Raw genomic sequence first — 20,384 nt, 5'->3', positions numbered from 1 at the left:
TGTGAGGTCTTAGAGATCTAAAAAAGACCTCCAAGATCATCAAGTCCATTTAGTTGCATGTAATCCTTCCCGACTTCCATAAGATCACATTACCCTGGAAATCCCTTTGTGCTGGGGTCAGAGGATGTTTTAACAAACATAACCTGGAGATATAAATTAATAAAACTCAATTCTAAAGCACCAAGCAGCAAAATCAGGTTGAAACCGTGGCATAACAAAGTTTGGAGTTCATTTTTTTCCGCCTTTTTGATGCATTTGGAGCTCTGTGGTTTTATTATACAAGGTGGAAAAATAATCCTGGGTTTTTATTTTGGGTTTATCAGTGATGATTTAACACCTCAGCCTGTGTTTAGTGGCTGGGATCTCCACTTGGATGTGGCTTTGGAGACTCCAGCACGGAAGCTGAGGTGCCTGAGGCACGTTCCTTGTCCGTGGGGAGCTCATAAGTTATCCAGGAAGTCGCTCCGAATGAGACACGGGGCACCAGATGTTTTTTACATGGATTTCTCTTCAGAGTCACTTAATCACAAGTACATAAAACAGGGACAGGGACAGCTGCATTCCCTGGCTCGTGGCATGTCAGAGCATGAATGGGGATGAGGATTGATAGATGGGAAAAAAGGACAGTTTGGGGTTTTCTTTTTTCATCCTGTAACCGCGTCAAGCTTCAGAAATAAAGAAGCCAAGAATGAAGGAAGCTTTGCATTGGGATTGGCTGTTGGTTTATCCAAAATTATTGTGATTAATAAGGGTAACTACTTCTTGTCATCCAAGTAAACGATGTGCAACCCTCTGCATGCACCTCTGAGGTGAAGGATTGAAGTTCATCCACAGAACCATGAACTCCAAATTAAATGGAATTTCAGAAGGTGGTGAAGTCTTTTTTTGTCCCAGGGCAAAAAAACCTGGATGAAACTTGGGAACTGGACGTGCCCAAGGAGCTGTTGCAGTTGGTGGTTTATCCACCAAAGAATGTGATGGTTGGATGTGGATGAATTTGTGGTCTCTCTACCCAGCAATATTCCTCGGCATGTTTAAAATTCCTGGTGGAGATGTGGCCTCATTTCCCCTCCAGGTACATTTGGTCCCTCAAGAAAGGACCCCCATATTTGGCTTCTGGGCTCTGTTTTGGGTGAATAAATTGAAAATGATGGAAAACTCAACCTTTAGCAGCATCTCACCAGTTTGAGAAGAGTAACAGTGATATCGTGGTAATAAAACTGAATTAAAAAGGAATGATTATATCCAGGAGCTGTTTGCCAATAGCATTTTGGGGACAGAATCCCTGGGATGGGATCCCATGGGATGCAGTGACCTCAGCCCATCTCACCTTTATCCTGAGCTAAGGAAGCATCACGTAAACTCAAGATGATGAATCATTAATTAACAAACCAAAGTCAAAGCAGGCAGTGCCAGCTCTGAAAAGCTTTCGGAGCACGTTTTTCCTGCCATGCTCCGTTGGGAAGAGGAATTATTTTTCACGGGATTAACCACCCTTAGGGTGGTTCAAAGGTCTCCCTGTTTGCCACCTTGTCATCAGCGAGGGCTGGAAGAGAAACAACCTCCTCCATGGAGTTCAAACTTGTTCCAGGGTGATTTATTGCCACGGGAATGCTGCTCCCCAAAGCGAGAGGCAACTTTGCTTTCCAAGTCCCTGAGCTCTCTGTTAACCCAGGTGATTCTTGGCAAAGGTGGCTTTTCCCTCATTTATCAGGGCTGGGAAAAGCAGGTGAAGGCACTCAGCAGAGGAAGGAAGCAGTTTTCCTCCTGCTCATGGAGTTTCTGGAATAAATCCAGCCTTTTCCTCAGGTGAAGGGCTGTGCATGGTTGGTTTTTGGCTGTTTGAGTTGAGGTTTTAATAAGATCCATGCTTTTTTTCCATGTGGGATGATGTGGTGGTTTGGGGATTCCTGATTTCGTTGGTCCAATCGATTTCACTTTGTGGTCATTGGAGAGGGACACCCCAAAATCTCATCAGAGAAAGTTCAGGTTGTTGTGTATCTCACCTCAGTGGGATTTTACTGGGATGGGATGTCCAGTCCAGGAGGTGAAAAATCAAAGGCTCACAGGGCTTGGCTCTTGGTTTCAGAAAAAACTATTTCTCAGCCTTTGTGCACTCCTATGACTCAGTTTCCCCACTGAAAAAAATAGGAATAATCACTCTTTTCTATGGGGAAAAAAAATCACTGTTTTCTATGGAGAGCTGCATGGATTCACCTGTCACAGCAGCAGGGAGCTTTTCCCCATCCTAGACCAGCAAACCCCTTGCTCCAAGCAGGGAATGGTCTCCAGGATGGAGGATGGCTCCAGATTGTCATGGAGCTTTGCAGATCCAAACTCCACTGGTTTCCATCACCCTCTGGTGATGGGAAAAAGAGCCTGGGAAAGAAGGAAAGCTCTTCTTCTTCAACCTTTTACTATCCCAAGTTGCTCCAAGCTCCATCCAACCTGGCCTTGGGCACTTCCAGGGATGGGGCAACCACAGCTTCTCTGGGCAGCCTGTGCCAGGGCCTCACAGTTCAAAGAATTTTGCTCCACAGGAGACTCAGGCAGAGCCTTTGGTGAGAAGCACCCACTGAAATGACACACAGGGAGTTTTTCCACAGTGGATCAGATCCACTGACACATCCCAGCAATGAGGAGAAACCAGGAAATCTGAAGGAAGCGAAGGTTGCGAGAGGCCAGGACTCGAGAAGCCGCCCGCTGCTGTTCCAACAGCTTTTCCCCTTGAGGAACTCGGAAAGAATCAGCATTTTTCTCCCTAATAGAGCTTCAAAACTCAGTTGTGAGCAATTTGGAGGCTCACGTGGAGTTTCGGGTTCATTTAGCTGCTGCCTCCAGAGCTTGTAGAGAGTCAAAGCTGTCGAAGGCGGCCGCAGCGCCCCAGTGCCTTGAATTAATGTTATTGTTATTTGTGTGGACGTGCTGGGGTGCAAACAAGGTTAATTGAAATGAGAGCGCTGCTTCCTCTTGATAATGGCTCGGGCTTGACAGCGAGGAGGAGTTTATTTTTGTCGGAGAGCTGCCTTTATTATCCCTTTTTATTAGAGCTAATTTGGGCTCTATATCAAAAACTACATTAAGGGAATCGTTTACGGTCACACCACCAGCACTGCCAAAGATCGCCCCAGAGCCCTGTCCTTTATGTTAATGTCTGCAGTTAAAAGACAATTAAAAATAAACTCTCCTCTTTTAAAGCACCCTTTGTTTTCTTTCCTCTCGGCCTCCAGCGAGGCAATTTAGTTCAACCCTTAATGTGCCCTTCAGGGATAAGGGATTTTTCCGGAAAGCCCCAGCCGTGGTTACTGCAGGATTGTAAATATTACTTGGGGATGCTTGAACTGGTGGGACCAGGATGCTACTGGTGAAGGGGAGGATCAATACCATGCCGAGCAGTGAGGAAATTTGGGATGTAGAAGCAGGAGGAGCCGGACCTTCGGGAAGCACACATTCCAGGCGGCAGCCTCCTGGTCGGGGTGGGAAGCAGGAAGCTGCTGGCGGTAGCTGGTGAGTTAAGGATGCTGAAATATGGCAGCAGGCTGGTAATTTGTTTTTAATGATAACAGCTGGCAGAAGGTGAAGTTTGTGCTTTGAGGACGACGAGGAGAATCCTTGCTCCGTCGGTTTTCCCTGTTGGCTGTCGCGCTGCGGAAGCTCGGGAATGCGGGAACGCGGGATCAGGGATCTGCTCCGTGTATCCCGCTGCTTTCCTTCTCCAGTGCTCGTGGCAGGAGCCCGGGCTCTCCTCTTCCTTTCACTCCCTCCTGGAGCATCCTTCCAGCACGTAGGGACAGGCATTACAGCCCTGGGGAATTCCAGGATAATGGTTTGGAATGATGCAGCCCCCCCCCCCAAATCCTTGCAGAGATGCTTTTTTTCCCCGTTTTGGAGCCTTTATCAAACCCCCTTCCAGTCAGCTCCCTATACATGGAAGAGCCAAATGGGAAGCACCCCCAGGATGCTGTTTTGGCCTTTGTGATGGCCAGAATTCCCTGTGGGATGTTGCAGCCAGGCTAGGTGTGATCCCTATGCTGCTGTTTCCATCTCCATCACTGCATCATGCTTTGAGAAAGGTGTTCCCAGAATTTATGACATTTCCCTGTCCCTTCCGTATGCTGTCCAGAGGGAATTTTCTTCCTGGTGGCACTTTCCAGCTTTTTACCCTCCCTCCAGCATCCTTCAGGATGCTGAGGGAAGTGCCTTTGCTCCCAGCATATCCATACACCAGGAACATGTAATACCAGGGAGCTGCCTTGCAGGAGACCAATGGAAGAGCTAAAAACACCTCTGGGATCAGTGGCTGGTGAAAGATTTCTATTTATTTTACGTTTGTCACGCTTTTATATCAGGTCTGGGGGTTGCAGTGATTCCGAGTCATGGGTTTAGGGAATGCTGACGGATTTCTCCTCCTCTTGCAGATGCCGGTGTGTTCCTACTACTTAAAGGGGATCTGCAGCAACAGCAATTGTCCCTACAGCCATGTCTACGTATCCAGGAAGGCAGAAGTGTGCCAGGATTTCCTCAAAGGTTATTGTCCCATGGGAGAAAAGGTAAAGAGGGTTTTATCCCAGCTATTATGGGTCAGAGCCAAAGCCATGAGCAGTGTCCTGCATCAGCTATGGTACCACAGAGAGGACCTGGAAGCTGCTCAGCACCTGGATGTGATGAAGAACAGTCCAGTGCTTTTCCAAAGGGTTTTGGCAAAGTGGTTTGGTTAGGAAAAAAGGGAAAGAAATCAAAGGCTCATCAACATGATGCACCTTTAACCATGTGTTTCCCTGGTAAGAGCCTACATGGGGTATTTGTGTTATCAGTGTCTGAGCTGGAAACACCTGCCCTGAAAAACCCTCACTGAAACAGATTAAAAATGTAGGAAAATATTGAGGATTCCCTGTTTTACCTAGAAAATCTGCAGGCATTAATGCTTATTTTCCACACTGGCTCCATGATGGGTTAAAACTTGAGTCTTAAATCCTGTGGCTTAATTTTAGGAGCAAGACCACCCTTGCTCAGCCAGCTCAGCATTCAGCTGTGCCTGGGGGACTCATAGAGCCACCTTCAGATCCTGGGATGGTTTGGATCTGTGCAGTGAAGTCCTACATGGACTTCATTGCACCCTGGGGAGAGTTGCAACCTCATCCATGAGCTTTTGGTATCCAATGTAACATGGAAATTGTGGGAGCAGCTTTTCTGGAGCTTGCAGCCAGCTGCCATTTGCTGTTCCAAAGGAATTTGGAACACTCACAGGATCTCACCTTTCTGTGTTGAAAGGGAGAGGGTTGGACATACTGGTGTTCCCTTGGGAATCCTGACTCCTCTTTGCCATTTTCCAGCTGGGTTATGGTATGGAATTTCTGCTCATCCTTTGACAATTGTGACCAGAGAGAAAGGGGAGAATTCTGCCCCTCTGTCCCACTCAGGTGAGACCCCACCTGCAGAGCTGCCTCCAGCTCTGGGTCCAACATCAGAAGGAAAATGTGGAGCTGCTGGAGTGAGTTCAGAGGAGACCATGGAGATGCTCTGAGGGCTGGAGCCCTCTGCTCTGGAGCCAGGGTGGGAGAGCTGGGAATGCCCAGCCTGGAAAAGGGAAAGGTCTGAAGAGACCTTAGAACCATTTCTAAGGGGCTAAAGGGGCTCCAGGAGAGCTGGAGAGGGACTTTGGACAAAGACCTGGAGTGCCAGGACAAGTGGGAATGGTTTCCCACTGCCAGAGGGCAGGGATAGATGGGATATTGGGAAGAAGTTCTTCCCTGTAAAGGTGATGAGGCCCTGGCACAGGTTTTCCAGAAGAGTTGTGGGTGCCCCAGAGGGCTCTTCTCCTTTTCTCCATCCTGGTAGTGCTCGTTTGCAGAGGTACAGCCCATCAAGAGAAGCTGTAGATACTGAGATCCCACCAAAATCCAAACACAACATCAGATGGAATCCTAGGATCATTTAGGCTGGAAAAGACCTCCAAAATCCTAGAGCCCAGCTTTGAACCCAGCACTAAGTCCCACTGAACCCCATCTGGTGTTTTCCCCATCCTTTTCTGAGGAGAAACTACCAAAGAGCAAAAACCAGGGAAAAACCAGGGAAAAAAGCCAAAAGTGAGTGTTTTAAGGAAAGCAGGACATCATCAGTAGCAAAGGGAAGCTCTAATAAATTAGTCAGGGCCTAATTACTTTTTGTGGCAGCACATGGAGGGGGACTTGATGCAGGATAAACATTCCCTCAGAAGGAAAACACAGGCATCCTGCCACCTCCCTCCAGCGCAGCGCCAACCACGCAGGCAGGGTCCCGACAATTATTTTTAAAATATTCCAATTTAAATGAAAATATAAAAGAGATATTTAGAATATTTATTCTATTAGGAAAAGTGCTTACGGCGTCACTTTCGGAATGTCGGGAAAGCATTCTCCTCCAGATGATGGATAGCAGCCTGTAATTATATATGGGGAGAAATTGCTGAGCGGGCCATATTTAACTGGGGAGGGAAAATTCCAGCTTGGGCCATTAAGGGTTAATTTTATTCTCTAAATAATATAAAAAGTGCTGAGTCCGTGCCTTTGCTCCAAGTAGAAAGTCCTCAAATGGACCCCGGAGAGTTTATAATATTCCACTGAATCAAGGAAAAATGTTAACCTTGCTTCATAAAACGATGGCTTGTTAAAGATGCGCAGTCCCTTTTCTTGTGAATTATTTAGGATGGGAGTAAATCTTCCCTCGTTCTGCCTTTCCCTGTCTGGGCAATGTTGGTTTGAAGCACAAAGAGCACGGAATGGGAAGGTATGAGACTCTGGTGGGGCATCCTGGGTGGATAAACTCTGATGGGGATCATCCATAATTAGGAATTTAGGTTGTTTTGTGCTGATATTTGGCACACTAGGCTCTCCTTCCAGGCATGTTTTCCTCTTTCCTCTCCCAGATAAACACAATTCCTGATTTTTAGCAGACCTCCATCAAAAATGTCCATTATTATCCATAATTTATGATGTGTCATTGGCAGTGTTGTCTCTTAAGTACTTCCTTAGATGTGTTGCAGGATTCTCAGGACAAGTTGATCCACCTTTGACCCATTCCATGGGCTGTAATTCCAGCCGCTCTTCGTACAAATAACGCCAGGACTGGCCCCCTCTGGCTTCACCAGGAGTTTAGAATTAAGTGAGAAAGCTTTAATTTTGTATTCCCAAGTCCTTTTTTCAGGAATGTGGACTGAAGAAGGGTCTAAATCCATCCTTGGGGACAGGAACAGCTCCTGTACTAGACCATAATCACATCCTTTTTAAAGGGAATATTACTCCCAATATTAATTAATTAGTCAAAAGTTGGACCTGATGATTTTGGAGAGCTTTTCCAACCTAAATGATTCCAGGATTCTGTTTCCAGAAGGGAGCTGGTGGCAGGGCTGGGACCTTGATTTCCAGCATTCCTACAGGTTCCTGGGTTGGCTGGGAAGTTCCTCTACCATTTGTGCTTCCTAAAGGGATCATCCCTAAACACAACGTCATATGTGTCCCTTAAAGCCACCTTGGAGATCTCTGTCCCAATTTTCTGGAGCTCCCTGCGCCTTCCCTGGCACCCTGACCTGGTCATGGTGGGAGGTCCCTCTGGGCTGGCCACCTGTGCTGGAGGAAGCCCCAAGAGGGAAGTGGGAAGAGAGGGAGAAATGGGGCCTCTTGCCGGTTCTTCCCAGGGTTTTCTGAAGATGTTTTCATGCGTTGCTCTATGGTCAGAGCTCCTCTGTGTTTCCCCATCCCTGCTCCCACATGGGGCCTTGTGCAGGGACTTGGAGGAGGAATTCTCTAGGAGAGGATGGGATGAGGCTGGTGGGTGTGAGGAATGAGGCAGCACCAGTGACTGAAGTGTCTGTGGTGACGTGACCCCAGAGCAAGGGACAAGCAGGAGGAGACACTGGATGGAGACATTGTGGATGCCCCATCCCTGGAAGTGTTCAAGGCCAGGTTGGATGGGGCTTGGAGCAAGCTGGGATAGCGGAAAGTGTCCCTACCCATGGCAGGGGGTTGGAACAGGATGGGCTTTAAGGACCTTTCCAACCCGAACCAAATTTGATGACAAGCCATGGGCTGGGGTCTCTGTGTGGCTGAGAGCCTGGAGCTGGGAGCTCATCCATAGATGATCCCAAGGAGCACTTGCCTTGGGATTTGCTTTCCAGGCACAAAAGATGAAGGAGGACTTAGAAGGGATATTGGGAAGAAATTTCTTCCTGTGAGGGTGATGAGGCCCTGGCACAGGTTGTCCAGAGAAGCTGTGGCTGCCCCATCCCTGGAAGTGTCCAAGGCCAGGTTGGACAAGGCTTGGAGAAACCTGGCATAGTGGAAGGTGTCCCTGCCCATGGCAGGGAGTTTGGAATGAGATCATCAAGGTCCCTTCCAACTCAAACCACTCAACAATTCCATTTCTGCATCTGGACAATTGTTTTGCATTAAATAATCTTCTCCCCCTCCGTGCCCATTAGCTCCAGAGCCGCATTAAATCCCTCTCTCCGGATTGTTTCCATCAGCTGCTGTGGAGCCTGTGGGTAAATTGTTCCCTCGTGGGAGCTGTTAAACAGTAAGACACAGTGAGATTAAACAACGAGACTTCCCTGGAAAGACACAGGGAGATGTACTGGAATAAATCATGGATAAGAGGAGAATCTGTTCCCATCCCTCTGGAATCCCGACTGGCACAACCAGCCTTGTGATGGTGAAGCTTGACATGGGCACCTGCCGTGGCAGGAGGGTTGAGCTGTGCTGGGACTGCTCCTCTCAGCTCATCTTATTCCTAAAATCCATATTTTTATTAGACCAACAGCTTTCACCAAAGCTTTAATTTCTGCTTTATCCATGTAAAAAATATGGGACGGGGCAGCACTGCCTGAGGAAGTGCTGCTTCCTTGGGAAGAATAATTTTCCTCCCCCAGGTGGAGTTGGTGTTTTTTTGCAGCGGCAGCTGCTTGATTTTGCTGTAGAAAATCCAAATGTGGGGGATTTTTTCTCAGCTGAAACCTCGTCCTTGTGTGGTTTTTTGTGTGTTTGGTTGGTTATTTTTTCCTTTACTGGTGGAAGTTCAACAGTTTCCCACCAGAAACATATTCTGTGTGTCTGATACATTCAGTTTTAACACATTTCTTTAGAAAAAGCCACATGAGCTGTGTTACAACAGGAAATATTAAATTTCTGCAGGGTTTTCTCTTAATTAACCGATGATGGAGAGCAGCAGCCTGGGATCCTTGTTTTCCTTAATCTTTTACCATGGAAATGTGAAGTTCAACACTGTTCATGCTTTCTGATCTCAGCTAGTTTTTCTGGTTCAACCAGCATTTTCCTCTCCTCACAGCCATCAGATCTTGGTGTTTCTGGGTCTCTTTTTCCTTTCCTTTGATCCCAGGTTGACTCCCAACCAGCTTGGCTTTTCCTTGAGGAACTCTTGAACAAAGAGTTAACCAGCCCTGGCACAGCCTGACCCAGCAAGTTGTGGAATACTCATTCCTGGAGGGATTTAACAATCCGACCTTGTGGATGTGGCACTTGTGGACATGACTTAGTGATGGCCTTGGCAGTCCTGGGGGGAATGGGATTTTCCAACCTAAACAATTCCCTGATTCTATAATAATTTGGAAATAGCTGATGGAGAGCTCTGCCTTTGATAGCTTTTTTATAGTCCACTGCAGCTGTATGAAAATCAACTACAAAAGCAACTTCATTTTGTTTATTCTTAATTTTGGCTCTGGTTGACAGATGTTTTCTGGGAGCTTGATTTGGGATTTTTTTTTTCCCCCCATAATGTGTAGCAGAAATCTTCAGTCACCAAACTGATGAGTAAGTGAAATTTTTATTTAAAATAATGAATGTGTAGGATGGGTAATGGGGTTGTTTTTAAGGTCATCAGTAGTGTCCAGGATGGATTTGAGCTGGCTGAAATCTCTCCAGGTTCATCCTGTTGGTTTGCTGGGAATGTTGAGTTCTTGTCCACATCCTCTGGGCAACGAATACTGCTGATAATAAATGATAAATCCCAGTCCTGGAGGTGGGATCTTCCCACTGGAAGGACTTTGTAATGCTGTAAACCGTCAGAAGAGGTTTAAAACCAATCAGGATTCTTCCGTGGCCAATCCTATCTGTGTATCTCTGTGGAAATCTTGTAGGTTTCCAGTTGTATCTTATAGTTTGTAATGGGATAATGAGAGTTCTTATTGCTCCTTTAATTTAACTGTAGCATCTCCAATGGAATTCTGATCCTTACTTTAAAGATGGGGCTTATCAGGATGAACTGGAACTGCTTAATAGCCTGGGATTGTTGATAACAGCACCAAGATAAATCCCAGGCTGAGATTTTTCTCTTTCTTACACTTTAATATCTTTGTAGAAGGAGGTGGGGCACAAAATGTGAAAATTGGGAAGTTCGGGAGAAGAGCAACCAGAGAATCACAGCTCTAAAGTAGGAATGTAGTGATGAGGCAGAGAGTTCCTGATTTCTACCTGAACTTCTGTAGAGTTGAACACAAAACCCAGCAGATTGGTTCTTTGCTTCTTGTCTGGAATGTCCCTTTGATCTGATGTGTTCTCTGTCGGAAAATCCCCACATTCTGTGAGCAGTGGGTGATTCCCAGGATCACAGAGCAGGTCAGGTTGGAAGGGACCACAATGGAGCATCTGGTCCAAGCTCCCTGTTCCAGCAGGGTCGTCCCAGAGCACCTGGCACAGGATTGTGTCCAAAGGGTTCTGGAATATCTCCAGGGAGGGAGATTCCACCTTCTCTGGTCCCTGTTCAGTGCTTGGTAACTGCCTAGGGAAGGAGTTCTGTCTCATGTGCAGGTGGAAATTCCTGGGATCAGTTCCTGCCTGTTCCTCCTGTGCCATTGCTGGGCCCCCCAGAGCAGAGGCTGGTCCCTGCTCTGAGCCCTCCCTGCAGACAGGGACAGACAGGGATGGGGTCCCCTCTCAGCTGTGTCTCCTCTCGAGGCTGAACAGCTCCAGGTCCCTCCCTCAGCCTTTCCTTTTCAGGAATGCTCTAATCCCTTCATCATCCTTGTTGTCCTTCTCTGGACCTGCTCCAGAAATTCCATGTCTCCAGCACTGGACAGAGCACTCCAGATGTGTCCCTATCTGTGAGTAGAGGGGCAGCATCACCTCCCTCAACTTGAGCCACCTGAGCTGCCTGGAACCAGGCATGTGGTGGAGCCCCATCATCCCTGATGGAGATGATGCTGTTGGGAATGTCCAGTGGCTGTCTGCCTCACTCCACACCCAGCTGTGATGATTTGGGGTTGGGAATTACCATTGGTGAGTAGCCCATGTGACAGTGCCTCCATTGTGGCTTTTGGGATCAATGGGATTGTGGAGGTCCCTGATGGAAATGGGGTTCCTCAAAGCAGGGCTGGGGATTGTTGAATTCCATAGGCATTGCCACAAAAGGATGAATGCTGGGTTCAGAATTCACCTTCTGGATGTCCAAAAAGTTACAGCCTCAATATCCAGTGGAAACCAGTGATAGAGGGTGTCCCTCAAGGGTCTGTACTGGGACCAGTGCTAATTAATACCTTCATTAATGACGTAATGGGATTGGGTGTCACCTTGGCAGGTTTGCAGGTGACACCAAGTGGGTGGTGCCATTCTTCCACATAATCCTGGGATCCCAGACTGGTTTGGGTTTGAAGAGACCTTTAAGACCATCCAGTTCCAGCCCCCTGCCATGAGCAGGAATTCCCTCCCAGCTGCTTTGCTGCCTCTTAAATATGAGTTTCCCACTGATTTTCAAAACACCATCCTGGTCTTGCTCCAGCTTCAAAGGTATTTTAGCTCAAATGTTGTTTTATTTCCTGGAAATACCAAAAGAGAGGGTTTATGGATTTGCAGTGGATCCTAGAGAGCTTTTAGATCCCAGATCCCTCTGATTATTTGGAGATGACTATCAGGAGTCATCCCTTTTGCTGGGCAAACTGTTTTGAGGGCAGAAACCTGTTTTGGAGCAAATTCCTTCGGATAACCACATCGGTTAAATTTCTCCATCATTATTCCAGTCTGGATGATGTTCGGATGTATTGTCCTCCAGGTTTTAATGACAGGGAGCTGGGATTTTTTTTTTTTCCAAAGCTGTTTCCATCTGCACCCAATTATAAAAAAGCCATCGGAAAAAAGCCATTTACTGGCTGTCACTTCGGAGCGGCGTCAAAACGGCTCCAGCACCTCCAGCCATCACTTCCCAACAGCCATTTAGAAGGACATTAAAACAGCCTGACATCCATCCAGTCTATTAATCCCACTGCTTGGACATGGGGATACCTGGAGTAGCTTTGTCAAAAGCTGCATGGATGCTCAAGAGGGCTTTAGAAAGCAGAAAAGACTGGAGTTGAGGCAGTTGAGTTTTGGGGATTTTAATGCTCCCCTTCCCCTGAAGGTCTGGTTGGTGGGATTTGTGCCCATCATGATGGATAGAGGGATGGACATGCATCCCAAGGAGATGGGAAGATGCTCCTGCACTTTGTCATCTCTTCACAGAATAATAACAGAATATTCTAAGTTGGAAGGGACCCGTAAGGATCATCAAAGTCCAGCCCTTGTCACCTGCTGTCCCCCCCAGCACTGGGAAAGGAGCAGGGGGTGAGATTAAGTCTGGAGATACTTGAGAAGTTCAGCCTGGCCAAACTGCTGCCCAGGAGCCAGGAATGCCAGACTGGGTGGGATCTCTTCTCCCCACCCCATAGGGTCAGTGGGTGGTTGTTGGTTGGCCCAGTGACCCAGCTTCACTTTCCTCCCACCCTCCATCTCCTCCTGCCAAGCTTATTCATGGAAAATGTTCATTAACATCATTCCCAAGACGGAGCCAGGACTTTCCACCAGTTGCTGCCTTCTCCTTTGCCAGCTCCATGCTAAAGAAGGCTGGGCCCTGCAAACCTCCTCATCCCTGTCTCCTGGAGCACGTCAGGCCCTGTTGGACCATTTAAGGCCTTGTGGATCCTTGACAGCACCTGGAATTTCACCCAATTTCACCCTTGGCAGCCAGGGAGGAGTCCTGGACATGGGTTCTGCCAGCTGGGCACCATCCCAACCTCGGGCACTGTTGCTGGACAGGCTGCAGGGGGAACCCCACAGAGGGGAGACTGGGACTGGGACATATCCATGGGGATGTTGGCGTGGAGCAGGAGTGGGGTGAGATTTCTCCCTGTGGCTTTTTAGGGATTCCCTGGGGTTTTCTCATCTCTGTGGTGGAAGGCACCAGACTTTTTTTTTCCCTTTTTATGGCCCAACCTGTGGTCTGGCGGGGGTCCCGAGGGGGGTATAATTAGCCACCCTGACAGGTGGCAGGGATCAGATGGCCCCCAGCACCACCCCACAGCCCTGCACGGCAAAATTCCCTATGGAAACCCAGCCCCAGCATGTTGGATCTGGCAGGAGCAGGAGAGCTACTGTAAATAAACAGGAGGGGCTTTTCCAGCCTCCGGAGACGATTCCAGCCTCACCATCCCAGCCGTGGGATGAGGAGGATGGAAGAAGGGCCAGAGTGCTGGGAATGGTGTGGAAAAGCCATTAGAAACCCGAGCTAGGGACACGGCCCCGGGATTAGTCGCACACAGTTTGTTTTCTTTATTAAGTATCTTTTTACCATGGAGCCAATAAACATGGGGCTGCTCCAAGGATTCACTTGGAAGTTGGGGCTGGGTAGAGCACTGGGGAGGTGGCACATCCTGGTGTCCAGCCAGGATCATGGTGCTGTCCCATCCCATAATTGGTGCCCCACTGGGAAGGAGCAGCCACGTTTCTTGGCCTTTTCCCAAAATAGCATAATTCCTCGATGTAGCAGTGATGCATCCATGTGGCTTTTTGAGGTCAAGGCTCTTTTTACCCCGTTCTTCTCTTTTCCAAGTGCATTTTGTGCTGGAAGCCCCTTTACAGATGAGGATTTCACATCCTTTTCAGGGATCATCCTGAGCAGAGCCAGTATTTGATGATCCTTGAGAGTCCCTTTCAGCTCAGGGTATTCTGTGATTCCAGGAACTGGGGATGGCCAGACCAGGACGTGGCACCAAGTCCTATCCCCACAGTCTCATGCTCCATTGGGATTGTCCCTTCCAGGTGGCCTTGGAATCTCTGCCCACACATTTATCCCAGTCTTCAGTCCCTGATGGGCTGTTCCTTTATTTTTTCTCTTCCCTAATTTTGTCTAATTTATTTTAAAAGAACTTATCAGGTTGAGGGATTTGCTTTTCTTCTTGCTAATATTTTGGGAGAACTTCTTGTGTTTGAATTCCTGTCCGGTTGCTGCCTTTTCCTGCCTTTTCCAAGCATTATCCTGTCTGCAGGTAAAGTGAGAAAATGAAGAAAATATCCTATGGAGCCAGGCTGGGAGAGCTGGGAATATCACGTCTAGAGACAAGAAGGTTCCAGGGAAACTTTAGAGGCTCCTGTCTGTCTAAAGGGGCTCCAGGGGAGCTGGAGAGAGATTTTAGACAAGGAATGGAGTGACAGGAGAAGGGGGAATGGCTCCCCACTGCCAGAGGGCAGAGTTAGATGGGATATTGGGAAGAAATTCTTCTGTGAAGGTGGTGAGGTGCTGGAATGGAATTCTCAGAGAAGCCGTAGCTGTTGCATCTGTGGATGTGTTGAAGTCCATGTTGGAGGGGGTTTGGAGCAACCTGGGATAGTGGAAGTGTCCCTGCCCATGGCAGGAGGTTGGAAGGAGGTGATTTCTAAGTCCCTTCCAACCCAAAGCATTCCATGATTCCATAAAACTCAGGATTTGGGAGTAATGGCAAAGCCAGGCACTGTTCAGACCTGACTCTATTTTCAGGTTGCCCGTTGGTTGTGTAGTTGCTTCCCATTCCAGCTCCTTGAAATAAGAGGTGGAAAATCAGGAATGGGGGGTTTAAATGTTTTTTTTTTCTGTGGAAAGGCAGCACTATCACTGAGCTGTCCTCCCCCCACTGAGCCCATATCCGTGTGTCCATGTGGATCCCAGCCCTCCTGCTGCTCCCCAACCTCCAGCACACGAGCTCCTCGCTCCGCTGCCGATTTCAGCGCTCAGCCCCGGGCCATGGAGCTGCCGAATCCTTCTGCTTTTCAAGGAGAAGGATCTTTCCTGCTCAGCAGGGATCCCGCTTAATCCCAAAGGTCAGCACTGGGAGCTGCTCCCGTGTCCCCAAAGTAAAGTTGCATTAAAAGGGCAGGAGCTCACCTCCATCCCGCATCGTCGGCAGGATGGATTTTTATAAACAGGCCAGAATGGTGGTGCTGAAACCTTCCCTGTGTTTCTCTCCCTATGGATTTATCTCGTTTTCCCCCAAATTTGAGTGTCTATAGCACAGAGGAATGGGATGCATGGACATCCAAGTGTGGGACATCCATGTGGGAAGGACCCACATTTCTCGTGGAGAAGGGAATGGATGTTGGAGTTGGGAAGTCTTGGTTGTGTTGGGTTGAGTCTCTCCATGGATGTCACAATGTGATGCAAAAGCCACGCTGGGTGGGATGGAGCATCCTGGGTGGGAGTTAGTCCATGTGGAACCAAGAGGGGTCCAGGACCTGTTCCCACCCTTCATCCCTTGGGATATGCTGGGATGAAATCTCTGGATTGCTAGGAACAGAGATTAGAGAGAAGTTGTTCTTTTTCTTTGCTCCCACCTTCATTTCCAAGCACTCAGATAGAAATCCCAGCTGAAGGCATCTCCTCTTCCCTGCCTGCATCTCTTCCTGCCTTTCCCACTGCCAAAAAGTGCCATTTCCCAGCAGAAAGCCTTGTGGGGAAGCTCTGGGACACTGATGACACCTCATTCCCACTGGCACCATTGATGGCTGCTGAGAGCTGCCAAAATCCAGATCTGGGAGTGCAGGAGCATTTTTAAGGATGAACATCTCAATGCTGTTGTTTTAACAGCCCCATTCCATGGCCATGCTGAGTTTCCTTGGGTGGGAGAGCATCAAGCAAGTCTTGGGAAGAGCAGGTTGAGCTCCAGCCCTCATCCATCTTCCTCAGAAGGCTGGTCCAGGCAGAAATCCCAAAATAAGTCCTAAAAGGATTTTGTTTCTGGCTCTTTCCTGCCCTTTCCCAAGTCCCAAGCATGTCTGGGACAATAAAACCCTGTTTTGTCTCCAAAACCAGCTTCTCCAGCCCAAATAACCTCCTTGGGACTTCTCCAGGGGCAAATCACTGCTGTTAAGGCTTTGGTAGTTTGAATCCATAATATCAAGCATTTGGAAAACCGTGGGCGAGTGTGGAATGCATCAGACTAGAATATTATTTTTAGTAGCATTTTTTCTTGGGATATTGTTTTGATGTGGAGAAGGAAATGCCAGCACATCCCTCTCTCCTTTTAGCAAAGTGTTGGTGCCACCTGAAGGAGCTCAGCTGTGGATTCCTATGCTCCCATTGAATTTTCCCTGCCTTTTCCAACCCCATTCCCTCTTTCCCTGGCAGTGCAAGAAGAAGCACACGCTGGTTTGTCCTGATTTTGCCAAGAAAGGCGTCTGTCCCAAGGGTGCCCAGTGCAAACTCCTGCACCCCCAAAAGAGACGTCACCCACAGCAGGTTGGAGGTGATGGAGACCACAACAACCCTCCTTCCAAGTGGAGACGGATCCAGGAGGCATCAGGCAGGTAGGAGGGAGCTCATTTTGCTTCATTTAACAATTTTCTTCCCAACCTGCTCCAGATTTTTCCTTTTTCCAGGCATGTTCCATCTGTATCCTGGTTTATTTTAAGATGTTGTTGAGGTGGGTCGCTGTGGTGTTTCCTGTTGGAGCCACTTTGGGATGGGCAGTGTCCATGCTTGAGAAAAAGCTGTTGGAGAGGAAAGAGTAGATTCACTTTTAGGAATGTACCATCCAGGGCTTTAGCACCTCCAGGTAGCTTCGAGGCTTTTGTAGATCTTCCTCTTGGAGATGGAGGAGCCCTGATGGAGATTCCACTGCTGAATGTGGGTCCAATTTATCCATAGTTATGTGGGAAACCAGAAAACATCATCCCTCTTCCATCTCTCTGCTTGGAGAGCAAAGCTGAGCCCTCTCCATTGCATGGAGGGGCTGGAGAATCAGGAATGGGGATGGACATGGAGGTAAGAGGCTTTGGAAAGATTTGGTTCCGTGCTGGGCCCTTGGTTAATCCTTGGAAGCTCTCTGAGCTCTCACTGATGTTTTTGGGTGCTGGGATGGAGCCACAGGCTGATGATAGATGTGTCAATACTCATCCTCCCAGGGAGATGGATTTTCCTGAACTTGGCACATTCTCTGTCCTCACACCCAAGTCCTGTATGCAGGACATCTCAACAGAATTAAAACTAAAGCCAAATGGAAATTTGGCTTTAAAAGCCAAAATCTCCAAGTCCTGCTCAGTGGGAAGAGGAAGGATCAATTTGGGTGCTTGGCTTCTCCGTGGCTTCTTGCAGCAGGAGGTGGGAATGAAGGTGGGATGGAATGGGAGGGACCTGGGAGCTTTGCCAGGCTGGTCCTTGCTCCTGGAATCCTTCATGATCTGGGCCTGGGCCTCATCCTGGCCCTGCCTTGTAAGGTAGCAGAGGGGGACGAGCAGCTCCGTGGGTTCTCCGAACTTATCCCGGGTGACAGAAGAGCCTTGGAATGACACCCAGCTCACGTTCCCGGTGTGAACGAGGTGTAAAATAGCTCCTTGCTCTTTTTAGGGAAGGAGGAATGAGCTCAGGCCTGGCTTGCAGGGAGGCTTCTGGCGTCCTCCTCTGGGAAGGGAGCACGCCCCAGCTTGGAAGCTGTTCCAGAGGGGTTTTTTTCCTTTATTGGCACCGTCATGGGAGATGTCAAAGGAGCTGGAGTGTCAAGTTAGCCTGGAAGAGAGTGGCAGGGCTGGGAATGAGCCAAGCCCAGCAGGACACCTCCAAGCCATCCCAACTCCCCACACCCTCCATCTCCCCTTCCCTCTGCTCTATCACAAACAGGAGCCCAGCAACCTCCACAAGAATCTGAGGAGTTGGGAACCTTGCAGGGAAGTGCAGGACAGAGAATCCAGCTGGGGAGGGAGAAACTCCAGCTGAATGTGTGCTGGCTCTGGGGAAATCAAGGATACAGCATGGCCTTGGATGGAGACCCAGGAGCTCCAGGTCTTCTCCATTGCATATGATGCCATGTCCAGTATTGCCAAGTGGGATTGTTTTACTTTTATTTATATTTTCCCATTCCTGCAGGAATGATCCAGCTCAGCACCAGGATGATGGGGAAATTCCCGGACCCTCCAGTGCGGAGCAAGAGGTTAAGTTTTGGAAAGAGGAAGACCCCAAGCCAAGCAGCTGCCTGCAAAAGCTGCCATCCTTCATCTCCCTCCGATCCCCAGAATCTCCTGGTTCCCTGGGCTGCAAAGAGGAGAGGGACGAGGACGAGCTAGAGGATGAACCAGGTAGGAATCACATCCTCTGCTTGGAGCTGCTCTGGTTTTCCAAGGAAAGAAGTTATTCTCTGCTGCTCTCCATTGATTTTGGTGGATCCATGTTCCTTGTGAGTCACCAAATCAGTTAAGACTGGGAGTCCAAACTGAGATGGCAATCAGGATTCCCATTGTGTCTGTTCCCAAAACTTTATTTGAGGGCTTTATCCCCTTATCAACTCCTTCCTTACCCTGTAAATTATCCAATGATGAATCCATAATTTCCATGATGGAATCACAGCTCTGCCCTATATGGAAGGTGTTCTCCTCGGTTCCTCCTCTCCTCATGCAGCTCCTCCATGGGAAAATCCCTAAAGGGATGGGATTTTGGGGTGCTCCAGGGACATACCCTCAGGAGCACAGGTGATGGAGATGGCAAAGCCGGGATTGTGCCTGGCTCTTCCCAGCTCTGAGTGGGAGGTTTTTGGCTGGATGATGCTCCACACTTCCCTTTTCCTCTCACATCCTTCTCCAGAGGAATGTGCAGCCTCATCCCTGGAGCACCATCCAGGAATGGGCTCAGAAATCACAATGTTTTGTGGGAGTGACAATAAAATTCCCATTTCCAGATCTGCTGGCACAAGATTTGGCTCAGTGTGAGCTCTTCCCATCTTTGATCCTTGCTTTCCACACAGCTAGAGCAGGATCCCACTGGGATGAGGGATGAATTCCATTGCAAAAGCCAGGCTGAAGCATTTACAAGATCATCCAAAAGGATCTGCAAGGCTGTGCCTGGCTCAGCCACTTCAAGCCAGGGAGGGCTGAGATGCCTTAGCACTGTTGGACAGAGAATTCCCAGGATTAGTAACATTTTCCCAAAGTCACAGGAAGAAGAGCACAGGTGCTGTGGTGGACACAGCGAGGGGACCATTCCAGCTGGGAATGTTCCTCTCTACAACACAGAGTGAAACACTCAGCTTCCCTTTCCAGGGATTTTTTCTCCCCTCCTTCCGTTTCCTTGGCCCTGTTTCAACTCCTTTTTGATCTCAGGAAGTATTCCCAAAGCAGGGACTTAACTGGGATTTTCATCTCCATGATGAAGTTGGAACATTTAATTCATGGACAGGAGGACTGTTGAAATGCCTTGGCAGCTGGGAGTAACTCGGGAGCAAGGGCATCCTTTTCCTCTGAATTCTGGTGTGTGCATCCAAGGGAGGATGATTTCCAGGCGTTTTGGGTGGGAGGATGAGGAGGAGGAGCTGGTTCATTTGGGAATGCCAGCAGGAAGGCTGAGTGAAGGTATGAGGTCAGGGCACTCATCCTTCTGTGCTCCTTTGCCCAGGGAAGCTCCAGCAGATGCTGGAGGATCCACAGGAAAGGAAAATCAGGCAGGAATGGCAGATGTGTGTAAAATCATCTGATGATGAAGCAATTTCCCTGCCAAAGTGATGGTGTGCCATGTCTTGGGAATGTTGATCCATGGGTTTGCCCATCCTTAGGTCTTATCTTAATCCCAGCCAAGGGATTTGGGGGCATGGCAGCACTCAGGGACCTCCAAATCCAATGGGATAAGAGGAGCCCTGGCCACCATCCAGAGAGGACATGGGATTGATGCTTCTAAAGGACCAAATGCTTCTTGGTGGCCACATCACTTGGACTGGACTCCATAAACCTTGTGGATCTCTTCCAATATTGCTGTATCACTTCAGAATATTCAGTGATCCTGAAACTGAGTTTGGAGCTAAGCAGGTGATTAGGATGAATCCTTGTGTAGCTCTAGGAAGTAGCTGGAGTCTGTGGGATTTGGGGGTGGGATCTGAGGAGCTGTGTTAGTGTTAACGTTCAGTTTGTGCTTGTGAACTTTGAATTTGACACACAAGTTATTGGGATGGTAAATAAGGAGGAGGACAGGTTGTTATTAAGGAATGAGATTAATTCCTTGGTTAAACCATCACAATTGGAGAAAATGCCCTTTTAATCCTGGGAAATGCAAGAGGAATGAGGAAAAACACAGGAGGGGCAGGAAGGGGGTTTGGAGATGACCTTTAAGGACCAGTGTAGGCAACAGTGTGAGCTTGCAGG

At 48.4% G+C, this 20,384-nt stretch overlaps 1 protein-coding gene across 1 annotated transcript in view; it reads left to right on the top strand.

Annotated features, from left to right (window-relative positions):
• Window positions 1-19,868, top strand: part of ZC3H3 (zinc finger CCCH-type containing 3) — a 121,979-nt gene extending 102,111 nt beyond the window's left edge. The window contains exons 9-13 of the mRNA XM_088164279.1: window positions 4,419-4,550; window positions 16,393-16,571; window positions 18,127-18,335; window positions 18,932-18,956; window positions 19,429-19,868. Coding sequence (XP_088020405.1) covers window positions 4,419-4,550; window positions 16,393-16,571; window positions 18,127-18,335; window positions 18,932-18,956; window positions 19,429-19,723 — 840 coding nt within the window. The 3' untranslated portion in view covers window positions 19,724-19,868. The remainder of the gene's footprint in view (window positions 1-4,418; window positions 4,551-16,392; window positions 16,572-18,126; window positions 18,336-18,931; window positions 18,957-19,428) is intronic.
• Window positions 19,869-20,384: the final 516 nt, after the last annotated feature.

This window comes from Sturnus vulgaris, chromosome 1, assembly GCF_052056855.1.
Source record: "Sturnus vulgaris isolate bStuVul1 chromosome 1, bStuVul1.hap1, whole genome shotgun sequence".
Lineage (NCBI taxonomy): Eukaryota > Metazoa > Chordata > Aves > Passeriformes > Sturnidae > Sturnus > Sturnus vulgaris.
This window is presented reverse-complemented; position numbering and strand designations above follow the sequence as displayed.